The following is a 21,741-nucleotide window of genomic DNA, read 5'->3' as shown; positions in this document are numbered from 1 at the left end:
AAAACATTCAGTTCTGTTGAATGATTTTGCATTCTACAGGATTAATTTCCCAGATACTTCATCTAGGCAAACAAATCATTATGAAAAAAATAAAAAGAGGAATTCTTGTGAATTTTAGAATGAGAATGAAATGTGTCCCCATTTCAAACTTTGGCTTAAGTAAGACACTTAAAATATTAAGGAAATAAGAACACTCTCCTGGCTGATGTACAAACTCAGGTAAGTGGTTGGCAGAAGGTAAGAGCCGTCGTAGGTGTCATCTCTAGGACAAAAATGATCCAGACAGAGCTGATGTTCACGTACACATCAAAGCTGATTGTCCTGGTTGTCCGAATTGGAATTATTCGCTGTAACCCTAATTGGAAAATAGAAAATCGAGTTTATACTTATGTGTCTATTCCTATCTTACAGACTTTTATAGTATTGAATAAAGGGAAGGCCATCTTCCGGTTCAGTGCCACTTCTGCCCTGTACATTTTAACTCCCTTCAATCCTCTTAGGAAAATAGCTATTAAGATTTTGGTACACTCATATCCTTTTGCAAGTGCTTGCTATTAACTGTTTGTATAAATTGTGTTTTATAGTTATATGGGTTATTAAGTAAAAAAAATGAGCATACACCCTATAGCTTTCGTCTAGCGTCTTTTGTTAGTCATACAAATCTCTTTTTGTATTTGTGGTGCTGAGAATTGAACCCAGGGCCTTAGATATGCTAGGGAAACACTCTACCATTAAGGCATGCCTCCAGCTCTGAACCCTTGTCTACACTCCAGGATCCCAGCCAGGGAACCGTGCCAGCCACGGTAGATGAGTCTTCCCATCTGAATTAACAAGGCAGTCACAGCAATTTTCCCCATAGACATGTAATGAGGCCTGTCTCCTAGAAGATTCTAGAATCTGTCAGATTGACAACTGTTTCCTAGTTATCCTAGTTATCATATATGTATTGCATCTCCTAAGTTTTGCACAAGTTTGTCACCATCTTTGTATAGAATTTTCAGTCAATTAATCACACACAAAAAAACTACTTTCAAAGTAAAATACAGGTTAGACACAGATATGATATATGCCATTTTAAAGGACGTGGGGATGATCTTGTGAGCATGTAAAAATCTCAAGAGACTTCAGGCTTAGGTAATTATTCAACTCTTTTAATTGATCAACTTTATGAAGATCAGTAATACTGGCTGAATATCAGATTTAAGCCACTGAATATGACTGCTGTTTAACTGTCTGTTTAGTACAGATTCAGGATAGAAGCTAAAATTCTTCTGAAATGTTGAAGAGAGTTTGCCTCTGTGGTTGCTTCTAGGTTTAAAGGTTTCATATCCGCTGAGGATATTGATCAGTGAAAAACTTCATTTATGACTGAGTCTCTTTTGGTGACCTTGGTCATAATTAATATAAAAATAGTATTGTAAGTACCATAAGGTCATTCTAGCAAAGTTTTTTTTTTTAAATCTTAAATTCTAAAATCTAAAATGTTGAGTAAGCACAAGGCCCTGGGTTTGATTTATTCCCTAGCACCACAAAAATAATAACTAAATAAGAAATTTTCATTAAAAAAAAAAGCCAGCACTACACCAACAAAAGGAGATAAAAACAAAACAAGAAAGTAAAATAACTGATAAAAAAACAACAAAAGTAAATTTAAGTCCTTCTTTTTGAGTCCAGTTGATCTCAAGTAAATCCTTAATCCTGTTAATATCATTGAAAACAAAAGATTTAACATATTAAAAAGTCCCTGTGTTCACCCAAAGTCTTTTCCATCTTCATTTGTATTTCTAGTGCCATCATGTGGTCACTTGATGAAAACTTTCTTTACACAACTAAAGGCAGTGTTTTTTAGGGTCAATCAAGTGTAGTAGACAGAGTTCCTGATCCTAAGTCAGAAAACATGTCTTTTAAGATCCTGCCGACCATCTGTTTTCTCCAGAGCTTGGAGGTTATCTCTCGGACTTCTAAAATACTTTTTGTGGCCACGTTCAACGGCCTCATTATCTTTTCTCCTCTGACCTACCACTTAATGTGTACACATTTGTCTAACGGCATAGTTTCTAAGCACTTCACATGCATTGACTACTTTAATCGACACGACCCAACAACAAAGTCTGCCCACGCTTAACATCCGTGTGTTGAATGTATGTGGGGCCAGAGGGCGGTGAATGGGCAGAAAGGATAAGTGACTGACTGGCCCAAGAACAGGTATCTCTGGAATTCCAATTACATTCCAGGGGCGATGAGCCTTGACCTTTATACATCAACCCATTTCATCTTCTTGGGCTGTTGGACTTACATAAACTCACTCAAAACACAGCTACCCAGCACCCAGCACCACACTCTGCTTTGACCGTGAAGTGTATGTGTTCATATCCGTTAATGAATAGATCCTCAACAATCTATTATTCTAATTGTGTGAATTAATTCAAGCCCATGCTTTCTGCTCAAAGAGGTCGCAAATCCATACTGAAAGAGAAAAAAAGGACGCACACACCACCACACCCCCTCCAAAAGCTCCTTGGGAGGTAATCGTGCTGGTTTCAAAACAACGGCAACAGCAACAGCAACTTGTAGTCTTACATCCTCCCACATTCTCGTTTAATCTGAAATTGTGGAGGTCACACTAGGATGCATATTTAACAGAAGATAGAGAAATATAAGGAGATTGGAGATAATACGCATGCACACACTTGTCTATGGGTCCTGTTGAATGGAGATTTGGATTTTTCAGTGTTACTTAATTTTTTTAAAAATGTAATACATGAGCTTTCTTTCGTATGTTCCTTAACACTAACCTACATTATTCAGCATGTTAATTATGTGCACTATTTTGACGAACTGTGTATTTATGACAATGAGTAACCCTCCTGACTGGACAAAGAATGTAGAGTAAGTTCAATTATATATTTTTAAATGTTCCTGTATATATATATTTGAGATTTGAAACTATGTCTCGATGTGGGCTTTCAATAGAACTGGAGAACATGTTATAGACAGAATTGTAAAATAGGACCACGGTCATTGGGTCCCAGTCTTGTTGGGGTCAGAGCTAGGATTTCTCTTTCCTCTTATAATTGATATGAAGTCTACTAGAAGAATCATAGGTGTTCTTTTAGGATCCAATATTTGGAAGTAAATTCTATGGAAGTAATTGCAGAAAGGTAGATACTAAATGCTGGGTTTTTGTTCCAGAGAACCTGCACGTTAATTTGGCCCAGTTAGCATCAAAAAGGTTAAGCTGTAAATGCTACATTAAGAACCACCTTGAGTTTCTTTCTCATTGGGCATTCATACTTCATCCAGGTTTTTATCTATTTTAAGTGTGATCACCAAGGACTTTACTAACAATTTCAGGATTATAAAACTTGGAAATTCAGTTGGTGGAAAGATAGATAAACAGACTACAGTGGAGGTTCAGGTAGCATTTTCAAAGGCTGGAAGCATTACTCAGGACATCCATCATCTCTTGATGCCCCAGTGGAAGGAGAGACACGGTCTTGTAACACAGTCCCAGCCTTTGTACCTGCCCAAGTTCTGACACCTATAACTCTGTCCGGTTGCTGACCTATTACCCCACTGTGGTTTCCAAAGCCTCTTCTTCTAATGCTTTAAATGGAAGCCAGTGAGAAAATGTACAAATTCTGAAAAAAAAAACATAAGAAACTGTGTACATGATGGATTCTGAAACTTCAAAATAACACACACACACACACACACACACACACACACACACACACTAAATTACATAAATACTGTCAAACGTATTGAGGTTGAGTTTTTTTCCCTTTTAAAAGGCTCCTTTGTGTTATTGTCTGTTCCAACATTAGAGCTCACAAGCTAACTCCCAGAAGGCTCTGCTTCTGTTGCCAGGCCATTTCAGACAGTAGGTAGACTGACAGTAGCTAGACTGACAGTATGTGGCATGCACTTCTCACACTGATCTGACAGTCCCTTCAAAAAGGACCCTCCATGTAGTAAAAATTCATTCTAGTTTTATTTCTGTGGCTCTGATACAATTACCAGACTGAGCAACTGAAGGGAGAAAGTTTATTTTCATCCACGATTCTAGGTTTCACCCTGTTATTTCAAGAAACTCGAGGCAGCTGGTCACATCACATTCACAGACAAAACAGAAACAGATGAAATGGTGCGCGTTTAGTACCCATCTAGCATTTTCTAATTTTACGCAGCAGCCCTAAATCAAGGAAGGTGCTTCCCAGTTTTTACTAAGGGAGTCAAGACAGTCCCCTACAGACACGCCCACCAGCCAGCCACAGCTAGCCAAGTACACAATAAGATGCTCCTCTCCAGTGATTCCAGGTTGGGTCAAGTTGACTTTCCAAACTACCCATCACAGAAGTCAAGTTTAAATTAACATTGTGTTTCATTTCAATGGAACTAAAATCAATTGGCTTCGTTTTCTCTGTTGCTATCCGTGCTTTCCGAGGAGAGAAAGCTAAGAAGCTGATGTACTCTGAATGAAAATTACAAAGTCCCTAATTTATTTGGCTACTTGTTTCTAGGTACACCTTCACAGGAATATATACCTTTGAATCACTAATAAAAATTATTGCAAGGGGCTTCTGTTTAGAAGATTTTACTTTCCTTCGTGACCCATGGAACTGGCTGGACTTCACTGTCATTACATTCGCGTAAGTGCCTTCTGTTTTGGAAACTTGACAGGAAAGAGTATAGTTGGGTTTGCTGTCCATGCTCAGGTTTTAAACAACCTGCTTCAACGGTAAAACATGCAGGTATGATTTAAGCACGACTTTTAAGAACTCTAAGTCTTAATGATTACCTCAAAAGGGTAAGCCCATTCCACCGCTCCATGAGAAGTAGCGTCAATTGCAATATCAATTAAAATCTATCAAAATGTCATAGTGCTGGTCTTCTCATACAAACACTAATAACACCGAAGCATAAATTATTTATCCCTTAAGCTGAAGGATGGTTATAAAAGTTCACACAGTAAAATTTGTACTGGTCCAGCAAATACGCACTGGCCTTTCAAACTCCTGTTGTGCCCCACCCCCATGGTTTCTTTTGTTACCTTTGTAGAATAGTAGAAAGCAAGTAGTCACACTGGAAAAAAAGATCATAAGATGTAAAAGGCATTTGATACATTGCAAATTAAATAAATTGTTATTTCCTGAGCAGACACACCCTGCTTCTATTTCCTTTCTGACTCAAGTTTTATTCCTCGGTCTCCATCTCTGTCTCTGTCTGTCTCTCTGTCTCTGTCTGTCTGTCTGTCTCTTTCTCTCTCTCTCGCTCTCTCTCTCGCTCTCTCTCTCGCTCTCTCTCGCTCTCTTCCGCTTTTGTACTCTCTCTTCCTCTCTCGCTCTCTTGCACTCACTCTTGATCTCCTTTTTAGGGTCTTTTTTATTTTACTCAACACAAACCTTTTCGATGTACGCCGAGTTGTACGTTCAGTCCTCACTTTCCTGTCTTCTCCCGTTTGCTAGTCACAAATCACGCCCTTCCATGCCAGGAAGAGAAGCTGAAAATGAGGGGTAGCTGTTCAAGAATAGCCAAAAGTAGGTATGGAGGACAGTGGATTAACACCACTCTCCCCAGCTGGGTAGCTGACCTTCTGGGCATCGGCAGTTGTGAAGAGATAGACAGGAGAGGAGATAAGCTCGGAATAAGCTCGGAAGTGCAAATACAGGATGTCCGGTTCTAATTATATAACTTCATATCAGATTGGAATATGAAATCTGTTCCCATGCTCTTCAGCCACAACTTTCAGGGCAGTATTTGGGACTTCTCGTTCTTGAGAATAATATAGAAATAACAGTGGCAGAGCAGTTTTGGGCCACATAAGATGCTTTTGTTAATTTGTCCAACTTCCATTTAAAAGTTACATTAGGAAATGCTAATCTTGAATGGTGGGACAATAGGCAGTCTGTTACAATAGATAATTTCTGTTGGGTGATTTCTTGTATTCTTTCTTTCTTTTTTTTTTTTTATTTTTTTAGCCTAAACCATAGCCTGTGGCTTTGGTTTCAATTAATTAATTAATTTAATTAATTTTTCCAATTCACATAGCGTGTTTCTACCTTGCTTTCCAAATGGCATCAGGAATGCCTATTTTTATGAAATTTACATTTAGTTATGGTATTTATTATGAAAATAAGGCTACATTGGTGAAGTCTAAATTTTAATTTGCAACTTACGCTACTATCATTTAAAAGCAGCAAAAGATCTTCATAAAATACCAGATTAAAAACTGGAGTCTTAGGGTTGGGGATTTAGCTCAGCGGTAGAGCGCTTGCCTAGCAGGCGCAAGGCCCTGGGTTCGGTCCCCAGCTCCGGAAAAAAACTAAAAAAATACTGGAGTCTTGTAAATCTTAAATAATTTACTGGTAAGTACCAGAATTTGTAAACCTGGGTAATTTTTAGCTCTTGGCTCATATAGAGCATTGAGTCTAAAGACGGTTTCCACAATTCTAGCTATAAATAATTAGTATAAAGTGTACTAACGAATCATTCTTTGCGTCCTGTTATCGCATCTGTGTGTGAACTCCTCTTTACAGATATGTGACGGAGTTTGTGGACCTGGGCAATGTCTCAGCGTTGAGAACATTCAGAGTTCTTCGAGCATTGAAAACAATATCAGTCATTCCAGGTGAGAGCTATGTGCAAGCATATAGGCTAATCAGAGAGTTAACTTGGAGACTTTTTCAACTTGTTTGCCACTCAGCACTGTAGACAGCAGACACTCTGATATACAATCCAACCAACTTCTACTATAAACGCATTTTTGTAATGTCAATGTTATTAAGAATTTATTCCCTATTATATATATACATATATATATACATTTTTAATTTTTATTCATTATACTCATTGATGCCTATGCAAAACAATCTCATTCTTTGATAACAACAACAAAAAAAGTTGTAAGACGTAAGGAATAACCTACAAGAGCATGGAAGATACGTTTTTAAATGAAGCTATACTCTCTAACTTTTTATAGCAAAAATGTCCCTGCCGTGGGCAGTGTTTCTGGACTTATTCATTAAGTGTTTCCAAGAGAATTGTAGGAAGGATTTATTTAATATTTCAGGTGCTTAATATCGGTCTTTCTTTCAGGCCTGAAGACCATCGTGGGGGCCCTGATCCAGTCTGTGAAGAAGCTCTCTGACGTCATGATCCTCACCGTGTTCTGTCTCAGTGTGTTTGCTCTAATCGGGTTGCAGCTTTTCATGGGCAACCTGAGGAATAAGTGTGTACAGTGGCCCCCCACCAACGCTTCCCTTGAGGAACATAGCATAGAGAAGAATGTAACTACGGATTACAACGGCACACTTGTAAATGAAACCGTGTTTGAATTTGACTGGAAATCATACATTCAAGACTCAAGTAAGAATCACGATGCGTCCTTATCCTCTCACACGTTGTCTGCTTCCCATCTATTCACAGACTAAAGATGATCACAAGGACGTTGTGATCGCTTAGAGAATTATCTGACGAAACTTTCGAAAAATATTTAAACTTACGTTATTTGACTTTCCTTTAGTATTCTTCTATCTTATTTTACAGTCCAGCCCCAGTCTGCCCTCTGACTGTTCCTCATCCCAGAGAATGTCCCCACCCCCACTTTCAACTCACCAAACCTCCCCAATTCCCTAGGACCTCAAGTCTTTTGAGGATTAGGTGCATCTTCTCTCACTGACACCAAACCCGGCAGTCCTCTGCTGTATATGTGCTGGGGTTCTCATATAAGCCGGTGTATGCTGCCTGGCTGGTGGCTCGGTGTCTGAGAGATCTCCCCGGTTCAGGTTAGTTGAGACTGCTGGTCTTCCTATGGGGTTGCCCCCTCTTCCTCCTCCTCCTCCTCCTCCTCCTCCTCCTCCTCCTCCTCCTCCTCCTCCTCCTCCTCCTCCTCCTCCTCCTCTTCCTCCTCCTCCTCCTCCTCCTCCTCCTCTTCTTCCTTCTCTTTCTCAACTTCTTCCAGCTTTTCCCTAATTCAAGCACAGGGTCCCTGGCTTCTGTCCATTGGTTGGCCATAAGTATCCGCATCCGGTTCCTTCAGCTGCTTATTGGATAGCCATGCTAGGTAGCATCAGTAATAGTGTCAGGCCTTGGAGTCTCCCCTTGAGCTGGGTCCTAATTTGGGCAGGTCACTGGACCTCCTTTCCCTCAGTCTCTTCTCCAATTTTTGTCGCTTCAGTTCTTTTAGACAGGGACAATTCTGGGTCAGAGTTTTTGACTGTGGGATGGCAACCCCATTCCACCACCTGATGTCCTGTCTCACTACTGGAGGTGGGCTCTACAAGTTCCCTCTCCCCACTGTTGGGCATTTCATCTAAGGTCCCTCCCTCTGAACATCTCTCACCTCCCTCGTCTCTGGTATAGTCTAGAGGGTCACCGCACCTCCTACCTCCTGAGGTTGCCTGCTTCCATGCTCTCTTTCTGTCATTCCTATATACTCACTCAGTAAACTTTCTTGAAAGGCTACAAAATCGCGATATGAGTAATAGGGAATACTGTATGTGGCTTTATTTCTAATACTGCTAATACTTTCTGAATGAGTAGTTACAGGGGGCTAATGAGTGTGCTGAGGATACTGTGTGTGTACAATCTACCAGACACAAACTGAGGTTGTTTATCCCTTGTCAATCTTTGAAGGAAGGGAAATGGATGGCCCAAGAAAGCCTTGCAGACATGGTCCCTCTTGTAGCTAGTGAAAGGAGGGATGGACTCATGAGAACTAGGGAGCACTGATAAGAAGTGATGCTCACCTACTCTAATCGTTTTAGCTTTAATATTTAAGATTTTCTACACTTTTCATTTATTTGTAAAAAAATATTATTTGTTTTATTCAATCCTGAAATATTTCATTAAGATATTCATATGGTTGATACAATTTATGAATCAATTGACATATATATTCTAGAAACTGAAAAATGTAAATTATAATTAATTTGGAAAGTTTACCAAGGATTTAAAAATATGAAAACAGAACAGAAAAATTCATCATATTTTTCTATTGAAATATGTAGTTATTTTGAGATATCTGTCCTTCAGATGGTGAACTTTTTTTTTACTTCACAAAAGTGGTAGAAAATACTGATACCTTTTCACAAAGGTTCCATAAGTATCCATGGTTGTCACTAACTTTACGTTAATAATGAAGAAAACCTTGTACCATTGAGAATCAATACCCTCGATATAATAACAAGATTTGAAGGGTGAAAAGAAAAAGCTCATATATTTAAGTGGATGATACAGCATTTGTAAACTCACTTGATGAAACTAACAGTAGGACCCGACTTTTCTACTCTCCTTTCAATGTGTTTTACAATGCAAGTGTGTATCACCTGGCTATCTTTTTTTTCAAACAGGATATCATTATTTCCTGGAGGGTGTTTTAGATGCACTACTGTGTGGAAATAGCTCTGATGCAGGGTAAGCAGATCATTTATATATAAGATATAAGTATGTGTAGCATGTTCCCATACATATGTATGTGTGTATGTGTGTTTGTGCGTGTGTGCATGTCTACATGTATCTTTCTCTAGAAACTCTGATGACAGCAACTAACTTATGCATACTAATTGTCAGTAATGATGACATTAATAAAAATGAATATTTATCTAAATACTAAAGTTTCTTCTGTAAAGCAAGATGCAACACTTTGATCTGTATGCCATTTTCTTGATGTACGTATCAAGCTATGAATTACCTTTGGAGACTGCATGATAAGGGAAAAGGGTTACTTAGCAACATCAACACCTTGCAGGTAATAAGGTACTATGGAGTCAAAGGTGGGAAATGTATCAGCAATTTGGACTACACACTCTAGTGTCCTTTAAGTAGTGACCAGATTATTTTGTAAATGTAGGCTTCTACCAGAACAAGACAGCAGAATGCCTTGTCATACTTTCTTTTTCCCCATTTGCAGCCAATGTCCAGAAGGTTACATGTGTGTAAAAGCTGGCAGAAACCCTAACTATGGTTACACAAGCTTTGACACCTTCAGCTGGGCATTTCTGTCCCTGTTTCGACTGATGACTCAGGACTTCTGGGAAAATCTTTACCAACTGGTGAGAGTCTGACGAGATACTTACTGCATTTAAGTAAAAGCGTATAAGAACACAAACTGAGTCATAAAATGCAACCTGCAGCATGATACGGTAGAGAGAAAACGACTTGCGATCAGAGATGTGGGCTCCTCTATCCCGTTGATGGCAATACACGTTAAATGGAGTAAAACCACGGAGAGTAGTTCTGTTCTCTTTCTCTGTGACTTGAATTCCATGTCTCATTCCCCTTAGCCACAGTTCCTTCTAAACAAAAGCCAAGCCTTCCCTCTGCCCTGTCTCCCACTCAAGTATTACCTTTTCCGTTGGTCTCTTCATTTCCATAAAAGGCTCAGCTTTTTCATGGTGGTCCCCATTGCTTTCCATCAACTGTTACTCTGGGTGAATCCAAGAATCGCTTACTGTGACTATGAATGCATACCTCAAAGAAGAAAGAAGAGATAGAGGTTAAAAAAATACTGAAGGGATACAAATGTTAATTTTGTCAGAGTTCTGCCACACACACACACACACAAGTAAGTTAAAGTGTGAAGTCACCTGTTACTGACGTAATTGTGAAAATAATTCTGATCTTCTTGTTTGTAGACATTGCGTGCTGCCGGGAAAACATACATGATATTTTTTGTGCTGGTCATTTTCTTGGGCTCATTCTACCTGATAAACTTGATCCTGGCTGTGGTGGCCATGGCCTATGAGGAACAGAACCAGGCCACATTGGAGGAGGCTGAACAGAAGGAGGCAGAGTTTCAGCAGATGCTGGAGCAACTGAAGAAGCAGCAGGAAGCCGCACAGGTACTCAGCAGTTCCAATAGGTCTTATCTCAGACCTTTGCTTCTCTAGTCTTCTGGTATCACCTCTTTTACTGCCAAAGAGCTGAAAGGAAACAAAAGGCAAAGTCATCCGACAGGATGTGAGCAAGCAAAGAACAGCAAGCTCCAAGGACTTCTGCGTGTGGATCGTCTCTTTAGTTTGAGTTAGCCCAGTAACATCAATAAGTTGTACAAAGTGTTTTTACACTAGCCACAGAAGACCTTTCTTATGTTATTTTTACTTAAGTAGAATCAGAAATAAAAGGAATATAGTAACTTTGGTGTTATTTCTCAAGGGGAAAAACTCTTTTACTTGGATATACTGGCACAAGAAAATTATCATAAGGGAACAATATTTTCTTTTTTTTCTTAAGATTTATTTATTTATATGAGTACACTGTCACTGCCTTCAGTCACACCAGAAGAGGGCATCAGATCCCATTACAGATAGTTGTGAGCCACCATGTGGTTTCTGGGAATTGAACTCAGGAACTCTGGAAGAGCAGTCAGTGCTCTTAACCAATGAGCCATCTCTCCAGCCTGAACAATTTTTCTAACAAGGAAAATCATTAGTTGTCATATAAAGCCCATTTGCCCATTTTATTAAAGTAATTTCTTATTTTCCCCATTCAAAAAATATGATGTCTTTAGGTGGGGTTGTTTAATATTCTTTGTAATAAAATGTTCTCTGCTGCAAAACCATCCACTAGGCAAAGAAGCATCATTAGCAATAATGGGTAATAAAAGAGGCCTTACTTGATCTTTCCATGCCATGTCAGTGTACCTGGTCCACTGCATGAAAAAATAAATCCCACTCCCATGTTTCCTTGTGATTTCTAAATGAGACATACAAATTTATTGTGTGTATTTTCAAAAAGACTAATAAAATCTTATTTAAATCAAATTTTATCTGGAACCATCTTGACCATAAAAAAGAGTTACTTCAGGCATGCTAATTTATTTCCTATACTTCTATATTAGTTGTGGTATTGTGGGAAGAATGTTGACTAAGAACTGCTAGCTTCATAACAGCACAAGCTGAGATGACGCAGTTAACGCCATAGCTAGTAAGAGCCAATGTTGAAATGAAGGTTGTTGGGATGGCTTTTGAAGAACTGGACAAATTAACTTGCAGAAAGCTCTGGACTCTCTCTCTTCTTCTTCTTGATGATAATATATCATGGGGGAGTGAGGAGGAGACTGTGATACCTTTCCCAACATAGATTATGTGGAACATATCAACCTATGTTGATAATATGTGGAAGGCCTTGAACACTTTGATAAACATGGAAACCCGAGAGGACCCCAGCTCACTACTTCATTTTCAGCTTTAAGTAGGATCTTGAGTAATTCCTGTTTTTTCCATGTTCCAGCTTGTTTTTCAGGGAAAAGAAGATAATGCCCCTTCTGCGCTAACTTTTAGAATAGGTTAAAGCCTACAATTCTTTTTATATTCTTATTGCCAATGAATCTTATAAATCTTTGTGGCATCCGGCAGAGTTAACAAATGTTATCATGGAGAAGGGTAGATTATTTTATAAAATTCATTATTAGTTAAAAAGAAAAAAAATTCCCTTCATACCTGGAAACATCTTCTAGATGATACTTGCTTCAGTCAGCTTGTATTTTGTACACGGTATGCCAACGTTGGGCATCTTTTTTTTTTTTTTTTTTTTTTGGTTCTTTTTTCAGAGCTGGGGACCGAACCCAGGGCCTTGCGCTTTCTAGGCAAGCGCTCTACCACTGAGCTAAATCCCCAGTCCCCAACGTTGAGCATCTTAAAGTAGTCTCTTGCACCTCATTGAAATGGTTTCTCCTCTGTGTAGCAGGCGGCGGCAGCAACAGCATCAGAACATTCCAGGGAGCCCAGTGCAGCGGGCAGGCTCTCAGATAGCTCTTCAGAAGCCTCCAAGTTGAGTTCAAAGAGCGCTAAAGAAAGGCGGAATCGGAGGAAAAAAAGAAAACAGAAAGAGCAGTCTGGAGGGGAAGAGAAAGATGATGATGAATTCCACAAATCCGAGTCCGAAGATAGCATCAGGAGGAAGGGCTTCCGCTTCTCCATAGAAGGGAACAGACTGACCTATGAAAAGAGGTACTCTTCCCCACATCAGGTACGCACTGTGGTGGTCTCGGATGCATGGATGAAAGTAAGCCAGCTGAGGAAGGATTGAAGAGATGGGTGGGGTTTTCATCAACCAAATTGCATTACGCCTAAAACGTTTCCCTCTCCATATAGTTATGTGAAAGTTTTATTTCCCATCCACACATGTGCAAATCTGCTCCTAGGTGCTTTTGAAAGAACACAAGGTTGGAAGTCAGGAGAACTGGGTTTTCATGTTGTGTGCTTTCTAGTAATTGTAATTAATGACATTGAAGCTCTTCTAACCACATCAACACAGTATAGACTAGGGCTTAGCTACTCTCAGAAATGTTCCTTTGGTTTAATCTAATACACTATGTTCGTTCTCTTCCCATAACTCTTCATTCATCCCATGAACTTCAAAAATATTAGTCATGATAAAATTTACAGAAAAGTGCACCATTCAGGATTTCAGAATTTTTACCTTCTGCTTTTACAGATTATCCCTTTAATAGATCAATTGAAAAAAAAATAACGTGACTTTAGGGAATTGAACTAAAATAGTCTGTGAAAACTATTGTTGGAATTATCCAAAAGGAATGAGAAATTAAAAACAGTTGTTCATTGCACTCAGATATATCCATAGAGAGATTCTTAAGGATGTTTCTGTTTAAACTTGAGACGTGGTGGCTGCTATTTTTCTCCCATTACTTTTAGGCTGCATTCCAGCTATCTGTTACCTAATATCAATGGCTGGAGGCCATAGTGTACAGAACTAATTTAATCTCATCTGAATGTCAATAAATTATATTAATCAGAAGGAATGTGCTACCCTCTCTAACAAACAAAAATATTTTTCAGCTTAAACTTGCAAAACTATTTGAACGGGCTATCCTAATATGATTTTACTTTTTGTCGTGCGTTTCAAACTTTCAGTCTCTGTTGAGCATTCGCGGCTCACTGTTTTCCCCGAGACGCAATAGCAGAACAAGTCTTTTCAGCTTCAGAGGGCGAGCGAAGGACGTGGGGTCTGAGAATGATTTTGCGGACGATGAGCACAGCACCTTCGAGGACAATGAGAGCAGGAGAGACTCTCTGTTTGTTCCCCGAAGACATGGAGAGCGACGCAACAGTAACCTCAGCCAAACCAGCAGATCCTCCCGAATGCTGGCGGGGCTTCCAGCAAACGGGAAGATGCACAGCACAGTGGATTGCAATGGTGTGGTTTCCTTGGTGGGCGGACCCTCGGTTCCGACATCGCCAGTTGGACAGCTTCTGCCAGAGGTGATAATAGATAAGCCAGCTACTGATGACAATGTAAGAAAGTTTTACATAGTTCAGGCATGGCTGGCCTTTGACTGCTGCACCAGCCAGTGTTTCTACAGAATGGAACTCTTGAGAATGATTCCTGGTTGGTCGAGCTGAGAATGCATCTGCATCTTGTAGCACCTTTACTAGACTAACCAAATAATGGTAGAGCCTCGGCACTCCTTGCACAAACCTGAATGCATTACCTACCGTATATGCTAAGGATTAATTAAACAATAATTACTGCCTTGGATGATTTGCTATGTACCCATACTGAATTTACATATGGAGACAACACCCCTAATGCCCTCTTATACGAGTAAATGGATGACGTTGAGTTTAAAGGGTGTATAGTAAATCTTCCCCACCAGACTCTTCAGTTTATCTGGGCTTTAGTTCAGATTTTTAAAAACACTGTGCATAGATAGCTTCATCATTACCTAAATTTCTAAGGTTCATATTTATATCTCACTAAAAAAATGCTGATATAGGTATTCACAAAACCAGTCTACTCAGAGACACCAATAAATTATTAATCCAGATAAAATAATTGATGGTGTAATGAAGGAATATTGTGTTTGTTGATGTACATTCAGACAATAACTTTCTAAACAAAGGCTGCTTCCTCCTAACTGTTCACTCACTTGGAAATATATCAGCATGATGAGGCATGACTCGGTATAAATTAGGTGACTTATTGCTTTGGGACCCTGGATGAAACTGTTGCCCCTGCAGCATGTGTATGGATTAGCATACACATTGAAATAAATGACTACATGTCTTATACCTAGAGAATGAGATGACAGCTAAGTATGTTGTAGTCTTTGGTATATTCTTAAAATGAAATGGCTGCTTTCTCGAAAGTGAAAAATGGCTTGACCATATGTCGGATTTTAAGGCATTAGGATTTGACAATGTGTTCATTAATTGAAAGCAAGAGATAGATAGATAGATAGATAGATAGATAGATAGATAGATAGACAGATAGACAGATAGACAGAGAGATAGATATAGATAGTTATAGATATGCAAAGCTTTATTAATTATATTATGATGTTTTCATATTTCATAAGATTATAAAATCAAGAAAATCAAGGGGTCAAAATTTTAAATTTTCCTTTACAATTACATGGTTAACAGTTTGGATATTCCAGGCTAATGATTCAATAAGTCACCAATATCTGCCATTGGCCATTAAAGATGAATATGCATGACGCATGCGTTTCATGAAAATCACTGTCTCCATTTATCTCTATGCTATGATGCTCAAGCTAATCCTTTAACACCTTGGCATTTGCCTTACAGGGAACAACTACTGAAACTGAGATGAGAAAGAGGAGGTCAAGTTCTTTCCATGTTTCCATGGACTTTCTTGAGGATCCTTCCCAGAGGCAAAGGGCAATGAGCATTGCCAGCATCTTAACAAATACAGTAGAAGGTTTGTAACAAACCCCACCTCCATCAATTCAACAATCTTGCAATATCTTACTGGAGTCAAATATCGTTGCTTATGTGTTGGCAAGTACATTCTAAGAACAAAAGAAAAAAAAACAGTCCTACGATCAAATGGATGGTCATATATTCCATAAGTATTGAATACTAAATTCAATATTCTAAATTTCTGAACTTTTAATGACTTAATGTGGGGGAAATGTCAGATATTCCTAATCCATTAGTTGCAAATACTTTGTTGTAATTTGCTTCAAACTTCAGCAGCACAGTTCCTTCCTTTATGGTCTGAAATAATTTTATGATTGGGGAAAAGAATAAGTCCCTTTTACAAAATCAAAGCATAAAGGATGTATATCACATTAATCCTTGCCCTAAATCTTAAAATTGTGTAGTCTATCGGTAACACAGAATTTTACACAGAGTGAGTAGTTCCAAGCTACATTCCTGTGGAACCTTTGTCTATAACTCCAACCACTCTTAGAGGCCAAGTATTAAGCAACAGTGCCTAGGCTGAAACAAAACAAGACAAAAAGATTTCTTTCCTATCTCTACTTTATGTACATATCTGATGATATCTATATCATTTTATCAAGTAATTATCTTTGCAGCAAAGAGAAATATGTTTGCTACTGAAAGCATTGTTAGTGGACCTAAAATAAATTTGTACTAAAAAAATAACCAACTATTGTTCCTTCTATTTTTTTTAAAATCTAGAACTAGAAGAATCCAGACAGAAATGTCCACCCTGTTGGTATAAATTTTCCAACATATTTTTAATTTGGGACTGTTCTCCATATTGGCTAAAAGTTAAACATATTGTCAACCTGGTTGTGATGGACCCATTTGTTGACCTGGCAATTACTATCTGTATTGTGTTAAATACCCTTTTCATGGCCATGGAGCACTACCCCATGACTGAACATTTCAATCATGTACTTACAGTAGGAAACTTGGTAAGTGTGCAAAAAGGTAATGTGTCTGGTCTTCAACTTTTCTGCTTAAGAAACTGTTTATTATATTTAATAGCACTCTTTCAACCACAATTCCTGCATCCCTAAGGCAATTATACCAGCTGGCTACATACTGCCTTTTTCAAAATAATGGCCTTTAGTATCTGTGCAAAAACTGAGAAATAGAACACAGACCTGTGATAATAATTAAAAAGCCAATAGTGGTGTTATTTCAGAATCTAAGGCCACATTGTTCTTTAAATGATAGCATCATTATATCCTAGTTCTAGATGGTTCAAATAAGGTCATGAGTTCTCTTTCTTATGTGTTCTTTCAAAGAATGATCAACAACACAAAAGCGTCTCCATCTTTTCTCCTTTCAGGGTCTAGGGAGTCTACGTTCTGTTTTAAAGATCTGTTCTAGATACAAATCATGAACTATTGACAGTGCCTACTGCATTTTGTACATAATATGATTAGTAAGCCCATTTTTATTGGAAGTTTCCACTTAATACTCTCCTTTTTTACTTTAAAGCATAAATTATTAAAATGTTTTCCATCGGACTCAACTTAGAAGTCTCAGTTCTTATTTGAAGAAAGAACTATCTAAAGTATAACACACACTTTATATAATATTTTAGAGAATGTTTAGGATTTTGCTGATATGGGTGTTATAAATATACATATGCTATATTGCATTTATATTTTAAAATCTCTACTATTTCTATTCTGTAAACACACTTTTAGTGCATGTGACTAACACTAATTAATGATAGTAATGAGAAAACTGTAAGACAAGATACACATGAAAAATAGCTCTCTGATTTGAAGGAAATAAAGATAAACTTACAAAGAAGATATTTATAGGCAAAATCTTGTTGAGGTTACATGAGGTCTGAAAAGAAGAATGGAATGAACATTGTCAAAATTGTACATTGATGTTCAAATTCTAATTTAGCTATTTCCTAGTTGGTTAATAATAATTGGACATTTTACATGCCTTGAAATGTTGTTTCTTCATCTGTAAATAGAATAATTCCAGTATTTACACTACCTGGTTATTGGAGCTTCTATGAACATAATGCAGTAATACATAATATGTAAACCAGTCTTGTCAAAAAAGCTTGTAGGATACTCCTAGGATCAGTAATGGAAAAAGCAGCATTAGCCTTCTATTTAAAAAATGCGTTATCCTTGAAATTATCATTATCTGATATAATTGAATAATTTTGTTTTGATCTTAGGTTTTCACTGGGATCTTCACAGCAGAAATGTTCCTGAAAATCATTGCCATGGACCCTTACTATTATTTCCAAGAGGGCTGGAATATCTTTGATGGTTTCATTGTGACACTCAGCCTGGTAGAACTTGGCCTTGCCAATGTGGAAGGGTTATCAGTTCTCCGTTCATTCCGACTGGTAAACAAGACAACAGCAATAATAATTGTTTTGCCCAGTGGTATTCTTTTATAGTGTTTCCATACACTTTTCCACACAACCATTGTCATTTTAAGTTTTTGTGTCAGTTGATACCCCTAAGTGGGGTATGATATCCCTCAGGTAATATTTCTATTCTTTAAAAGGCAATTTTCTTCTAAAAAAGTATATTCATGTAGGCTTTCTAATATTATCATTAATAAGTTTGTAGTGCTGGGTTACATAATCCAGAGCCTTGATCATGCTCTGCTCTGCTGACACTAGCCCTGTCCCGTGAACGCTAACATGTTTTTCTGTTGCCATGTTGACAAAGTGCTGTTTCTAATGACTTGAACAATTAATACCTTAAAACTAAAGAAGCAGGTTTAATAGAAATGATTAATAGCTTAATAAAAATTGAAGGTGTAAATAGCCCTTTAATATTCACATAAAAGATATGTGTATAATTCCAATTCTAAAAAATATATCCCAAGTTTATAGGACTATTAAAGATAGATAGATAATAGATTCATATAAATGTCCTTGAAGAGTGAAGAAAAATCATAGTAAATAGTCCAGGTTTAACAATGTATTACATTTATTTATATCTTTACTCCAGCATAAGAGCAATAGATAATAAATATTTTTCATTTTATTTACACCAAAGCTCAAAGCAATGTCACTTAGAACCTTTTTAATAAATGAATCCTTTGGCAGAAATTATTCACATTCAGATGTCAATATAACACTATAAAATTTGGTAGGTGGTCTCAGAGAAGCAAATTAAAGAATATAATTTTCAATATACAACTAAGAATTCACTTTCAGAGAAGATGAACCACATTATTAGAATCTGGAAAAGCTAGATTCTTCCTACGACGATCCAAATATTAAGTATGAATCTGCGAATGTTAGAGCAAGATCAGGTAAGCAGATTTTTTAGGGGTGTGTCGTGCTATCAAAGCATTTCATGGCTGCATGCCTGCCAGGGAGGTATTCTTTAACCTTAATAAGCCTTAAGATAATTAATGCTTGTGAAGATCATAATAACGTATATTAATTTGTTCTCATGCTCTAGCTCCGAGTCTTCAAGTTGGCAAAGTCCTGGCCCACACTGAACATGCTCATTAAGATCATCGGCAACTCGGTGGGCGCACTGGGCAACCTGACCCTGGTGCTGGCCATCATCGTCTTCATTTTTGCCGTGGTCGGCATGCAGCTGTTCGGCAAAAGTTACAAAGATTGTGTCTGCAAAATTGCCACTGACTGCAAACTCCCGCGCTGGCACATGAACGACTTCTTCCACTCCTTCCTGATCGTGTTCCGAGTGCTGTGTGGGGAGTGGATAGAGACCATGTGGGACTGCATGGAGGTCGCGGGTCAAGCCATGTGCCTTACTGTCTTCATGATGGTCATGGTGATTGGGAACCTTGTGGTATGTACCCAAGTTACAAATGCATTTCAGAAATACATTAATAGCTTAATAAATTTGTGCCCATTTTATTAAAAAATAATCTCTAATGATCATTAATTTCAAATGCTTCTGATCTTATGATATGTTTATGTTCTTACTCTAAAAAATATATTGTAATATGGCAAAGTATAGTGTCACAATAAATAAATAAATAAAGTACCCAAAACTTTTCTGGGGCTGGTTATTGAACCCAGGGCCCTCTGTGTCATGACTTTGGCACACCTAACTCCTAATGACTCCTGTGCTGTGTCTTCATAGAGCATTAGATTATTTATTCTATACCTAAGGGAATAAGATACCATATGTTCTCTGTGTAAACACATACCTATGTCTGTTTTCAAGGTCCTGAACCTCTTTCTGGCCTTGCTTCTGAGCTCATTTAGTGCAGACAACCTTGCAGCCACTGACGATGACAACGAAATGAACAACCTTCAAATTGCTGTGGACAGGATGCACAAAGGAGTAGCTTATGTAAAAAGAAAAATATATGAGTTTATTCAACAGTCCTTTGTTAGGAAACAGAAGATCCTAGATGAAATTAAGCCACTTGATGATCTAAACAACAGAAAAGACAATTGTACATCTAACCACACGACAGAGATTGGGAAAGATCTGGACTGTCTGAAAGATGTGAATGGAACCACGAGTGGCATAGGGACCGGCAGCAGTGTGGAAAAGTACATCATTGATGAGAGTGACTACATGTCATTCATAAACAACCCCAGCCTCACCGTGACTGTGCCCATTGCTGTGGGAGAGTCTGACTTTGAAAACTTAAACACAGAGGACTTTAGCAGTGAATCAGATCTAGAAGAAAGCAAAGAGGTAAGATGCTATAAATTGGGGAGGTGTGTGTGTGTGTGTGTGTGTGTGTGTGTGTGTGTGTGTGTGTAGATGTATAAATATATGTATGGATTATAGTGTCTATATTAATGATTTGCAGAATCTTTCTGATATAACCTCAAAGACTATTTTATTAAGATACCAAAGATCTGATCTCAGGGAGATGAATGCCAAAGCAAAGTGTAATATACTGTCGTGTGAGTTTTCTCTTTCTTCTTAAAGACTATCAGTTACATCGATAACAAATGGTAAATGAAAAACTAGCACAATTAGTTACTTAATCTCTGTAATGAACAGAGAAGAACCAGATTATTGTAACACTTCCACTAAAACAATTAAAACAGTTTCAGCTGCCCAAGAGCATGTAAGCTGTGAGGTATGAAAACTTACCTTGAACCTGGAGTCTTTGTCTACAAGGTTTTTATATTTTTGTGTGTGTCACCTCAGCTCAAATACTTTGAGATAAACTTCAGAAAGAAGTGTTCCACACCAATCCTAACATTAAAATTATATAATGTTATAGTTCTATATGAGCTAAAATCACACTATTCTAGGAACTGGATGGATTATACAAACAAAATTTATTTATTCACTATTCTGGAAAGCAGGCAATTCAAGACGATGGTACTGCATGGTCAGTGTCTGGTGAGAACGATCTGCTAAGGTTGTAGATGGCTGCCTTCTCATTGTGTCTTTACAAGACCTGACTGTGATATGTGCACAGAACAGAAATAAATCTGTTGTCTCTTCCTCAACTTGTAAGGGCATCACTCTATTGGATTAGACCCTTGGCATAATGATTTATTTGATATGTAGGGTTCATTATCAAACTTCACTTTCAGATACATAGAGACTCTCAGCTTCAGCATTTGAATTTAGAACAGAAGAATGGGTGGGAGAATGCAATCCAGTCCATGAGATCCTACTTGAAAATACTAAGCTAAAACATTCATGGATATTAGGATGTCTCTAACTTCGGCTAACCTGGGCTAACTTACCATTACTACTTCTCAACAACCAATACATTCCTGTGAGTGTATTGCTCGCTGTGGTGCTCAATAGTCTGTGTGTCCCAAATGTTTTTTATCGAACTACATTTTCATCATATGGTGGGCTTTCTGAGATATAACGCTGTTACGCATTGAGGAAAGGAGCAGTTTTGTAAGACAATTCTGAAGAAGTCAAAAACTAAGAATATGTGATCAATTCTTTCATGCAAGTCTTAAAGATAACAAAGCATATTTAGAGCTTACATAATCTAAATACTTTAAAGCTATCAGTTAAAGATACTCTATTCCTAATAAAAATTGACTGGTATATCTGTGGGAAACATTGGCGTGTTTTGGTTAGTAGTTGCC

At 38.0% G+C, this 21,741-nt stretch overlaps 1 protein-coding gene across 8 annotated transcripts in view; it reads left to right on the top strand.

Moving 5' to 3' along the window:
- The window catches only part of Scn1a (sodium voltage-gated channel alpha subunit 1), a 119,031-nt gene that overhangs the window by 60,396 nt on the left and 36,894 nt on the right, over positions 1-21,741 (top strand). For 5 of the 8 annotated variants that reach the window (XR_010064701.1, XM_063284621.1, XM_063284618.1 and 2 more), the window contains exons 3-17: positions 412-532; positions 2,802-2,889; positions 4,524-4,652; positions 6,540-6,631; positions 7,099-7,368; positions 9,354-9,417; positions 9,914-10,055; positions 10,638-10,844; positions 12,688-12,972; positions 13,878-14,258; positions 15,555-15,687; positions 16,416-16,654; positions 17,896-18,069; positions 19,145-19,501; positions 19,883-20,365. Coding sequence is in view for 7 of the 8 variants with exons in the window: in XM_063284621.1 (XP_063140691.1) it covers positions 412-532; positions 2,802-2,889; positions 4,524-4,652; positions 6,540-6,631; positions 7,099-7,368; positions 9,354-9,417; positions 9,914-10,055; positions 10,638-10,844; positions 12,688-12,972; positions 13,878-14,258; positions 15,555-15,687; positions 16,416-16,654; positions 17,896-18,069; positions 19,145-19,501; positions 19,883-20,365 (3,165 nt within the window). In the remaining variant the exon portion in view is untranslated. Of the gene's footprint in view, positions 1-411; positions 533-2,799; positions 2,890-4,523; positions 4,653-6,539; positions 6,632-7,098; positions 7,369-9,353; positions 9,418-9,913; positions 10,056-10,637; positions 10,845-12,687; positions 12,973-13,877; positions 14,259-15,554; positions 15,688-16,415; positions 16,655-17,895; positions 18,070-19,144; positions 19,502-19,882; positions 20,366-21,741 lie in introns of all 8 variants that reach the window. The other 3 variants (XM_063284620.1, XM_063284619.1, NM_030875.2) reach the window with 3 other exon arrangements.

The sequence above is a fragment of the Rattus norvegicus genome, chromosome 3 (assembly GCF_036323735.1).
Source record: "Rattus norvegicus strain BN/NHsdMcwi chromosome 3, GRCr8, whole genome shotgun sequence".
Lineage (NCBI taxonomy): Eukaryota > Metazoa > Chordata > Mammalia > Rodentia > Muridae > Rattus > Rattus norvegicus.
This window is presented reverse-complemented; position numbering and strand designations above follow the sequence as displayed.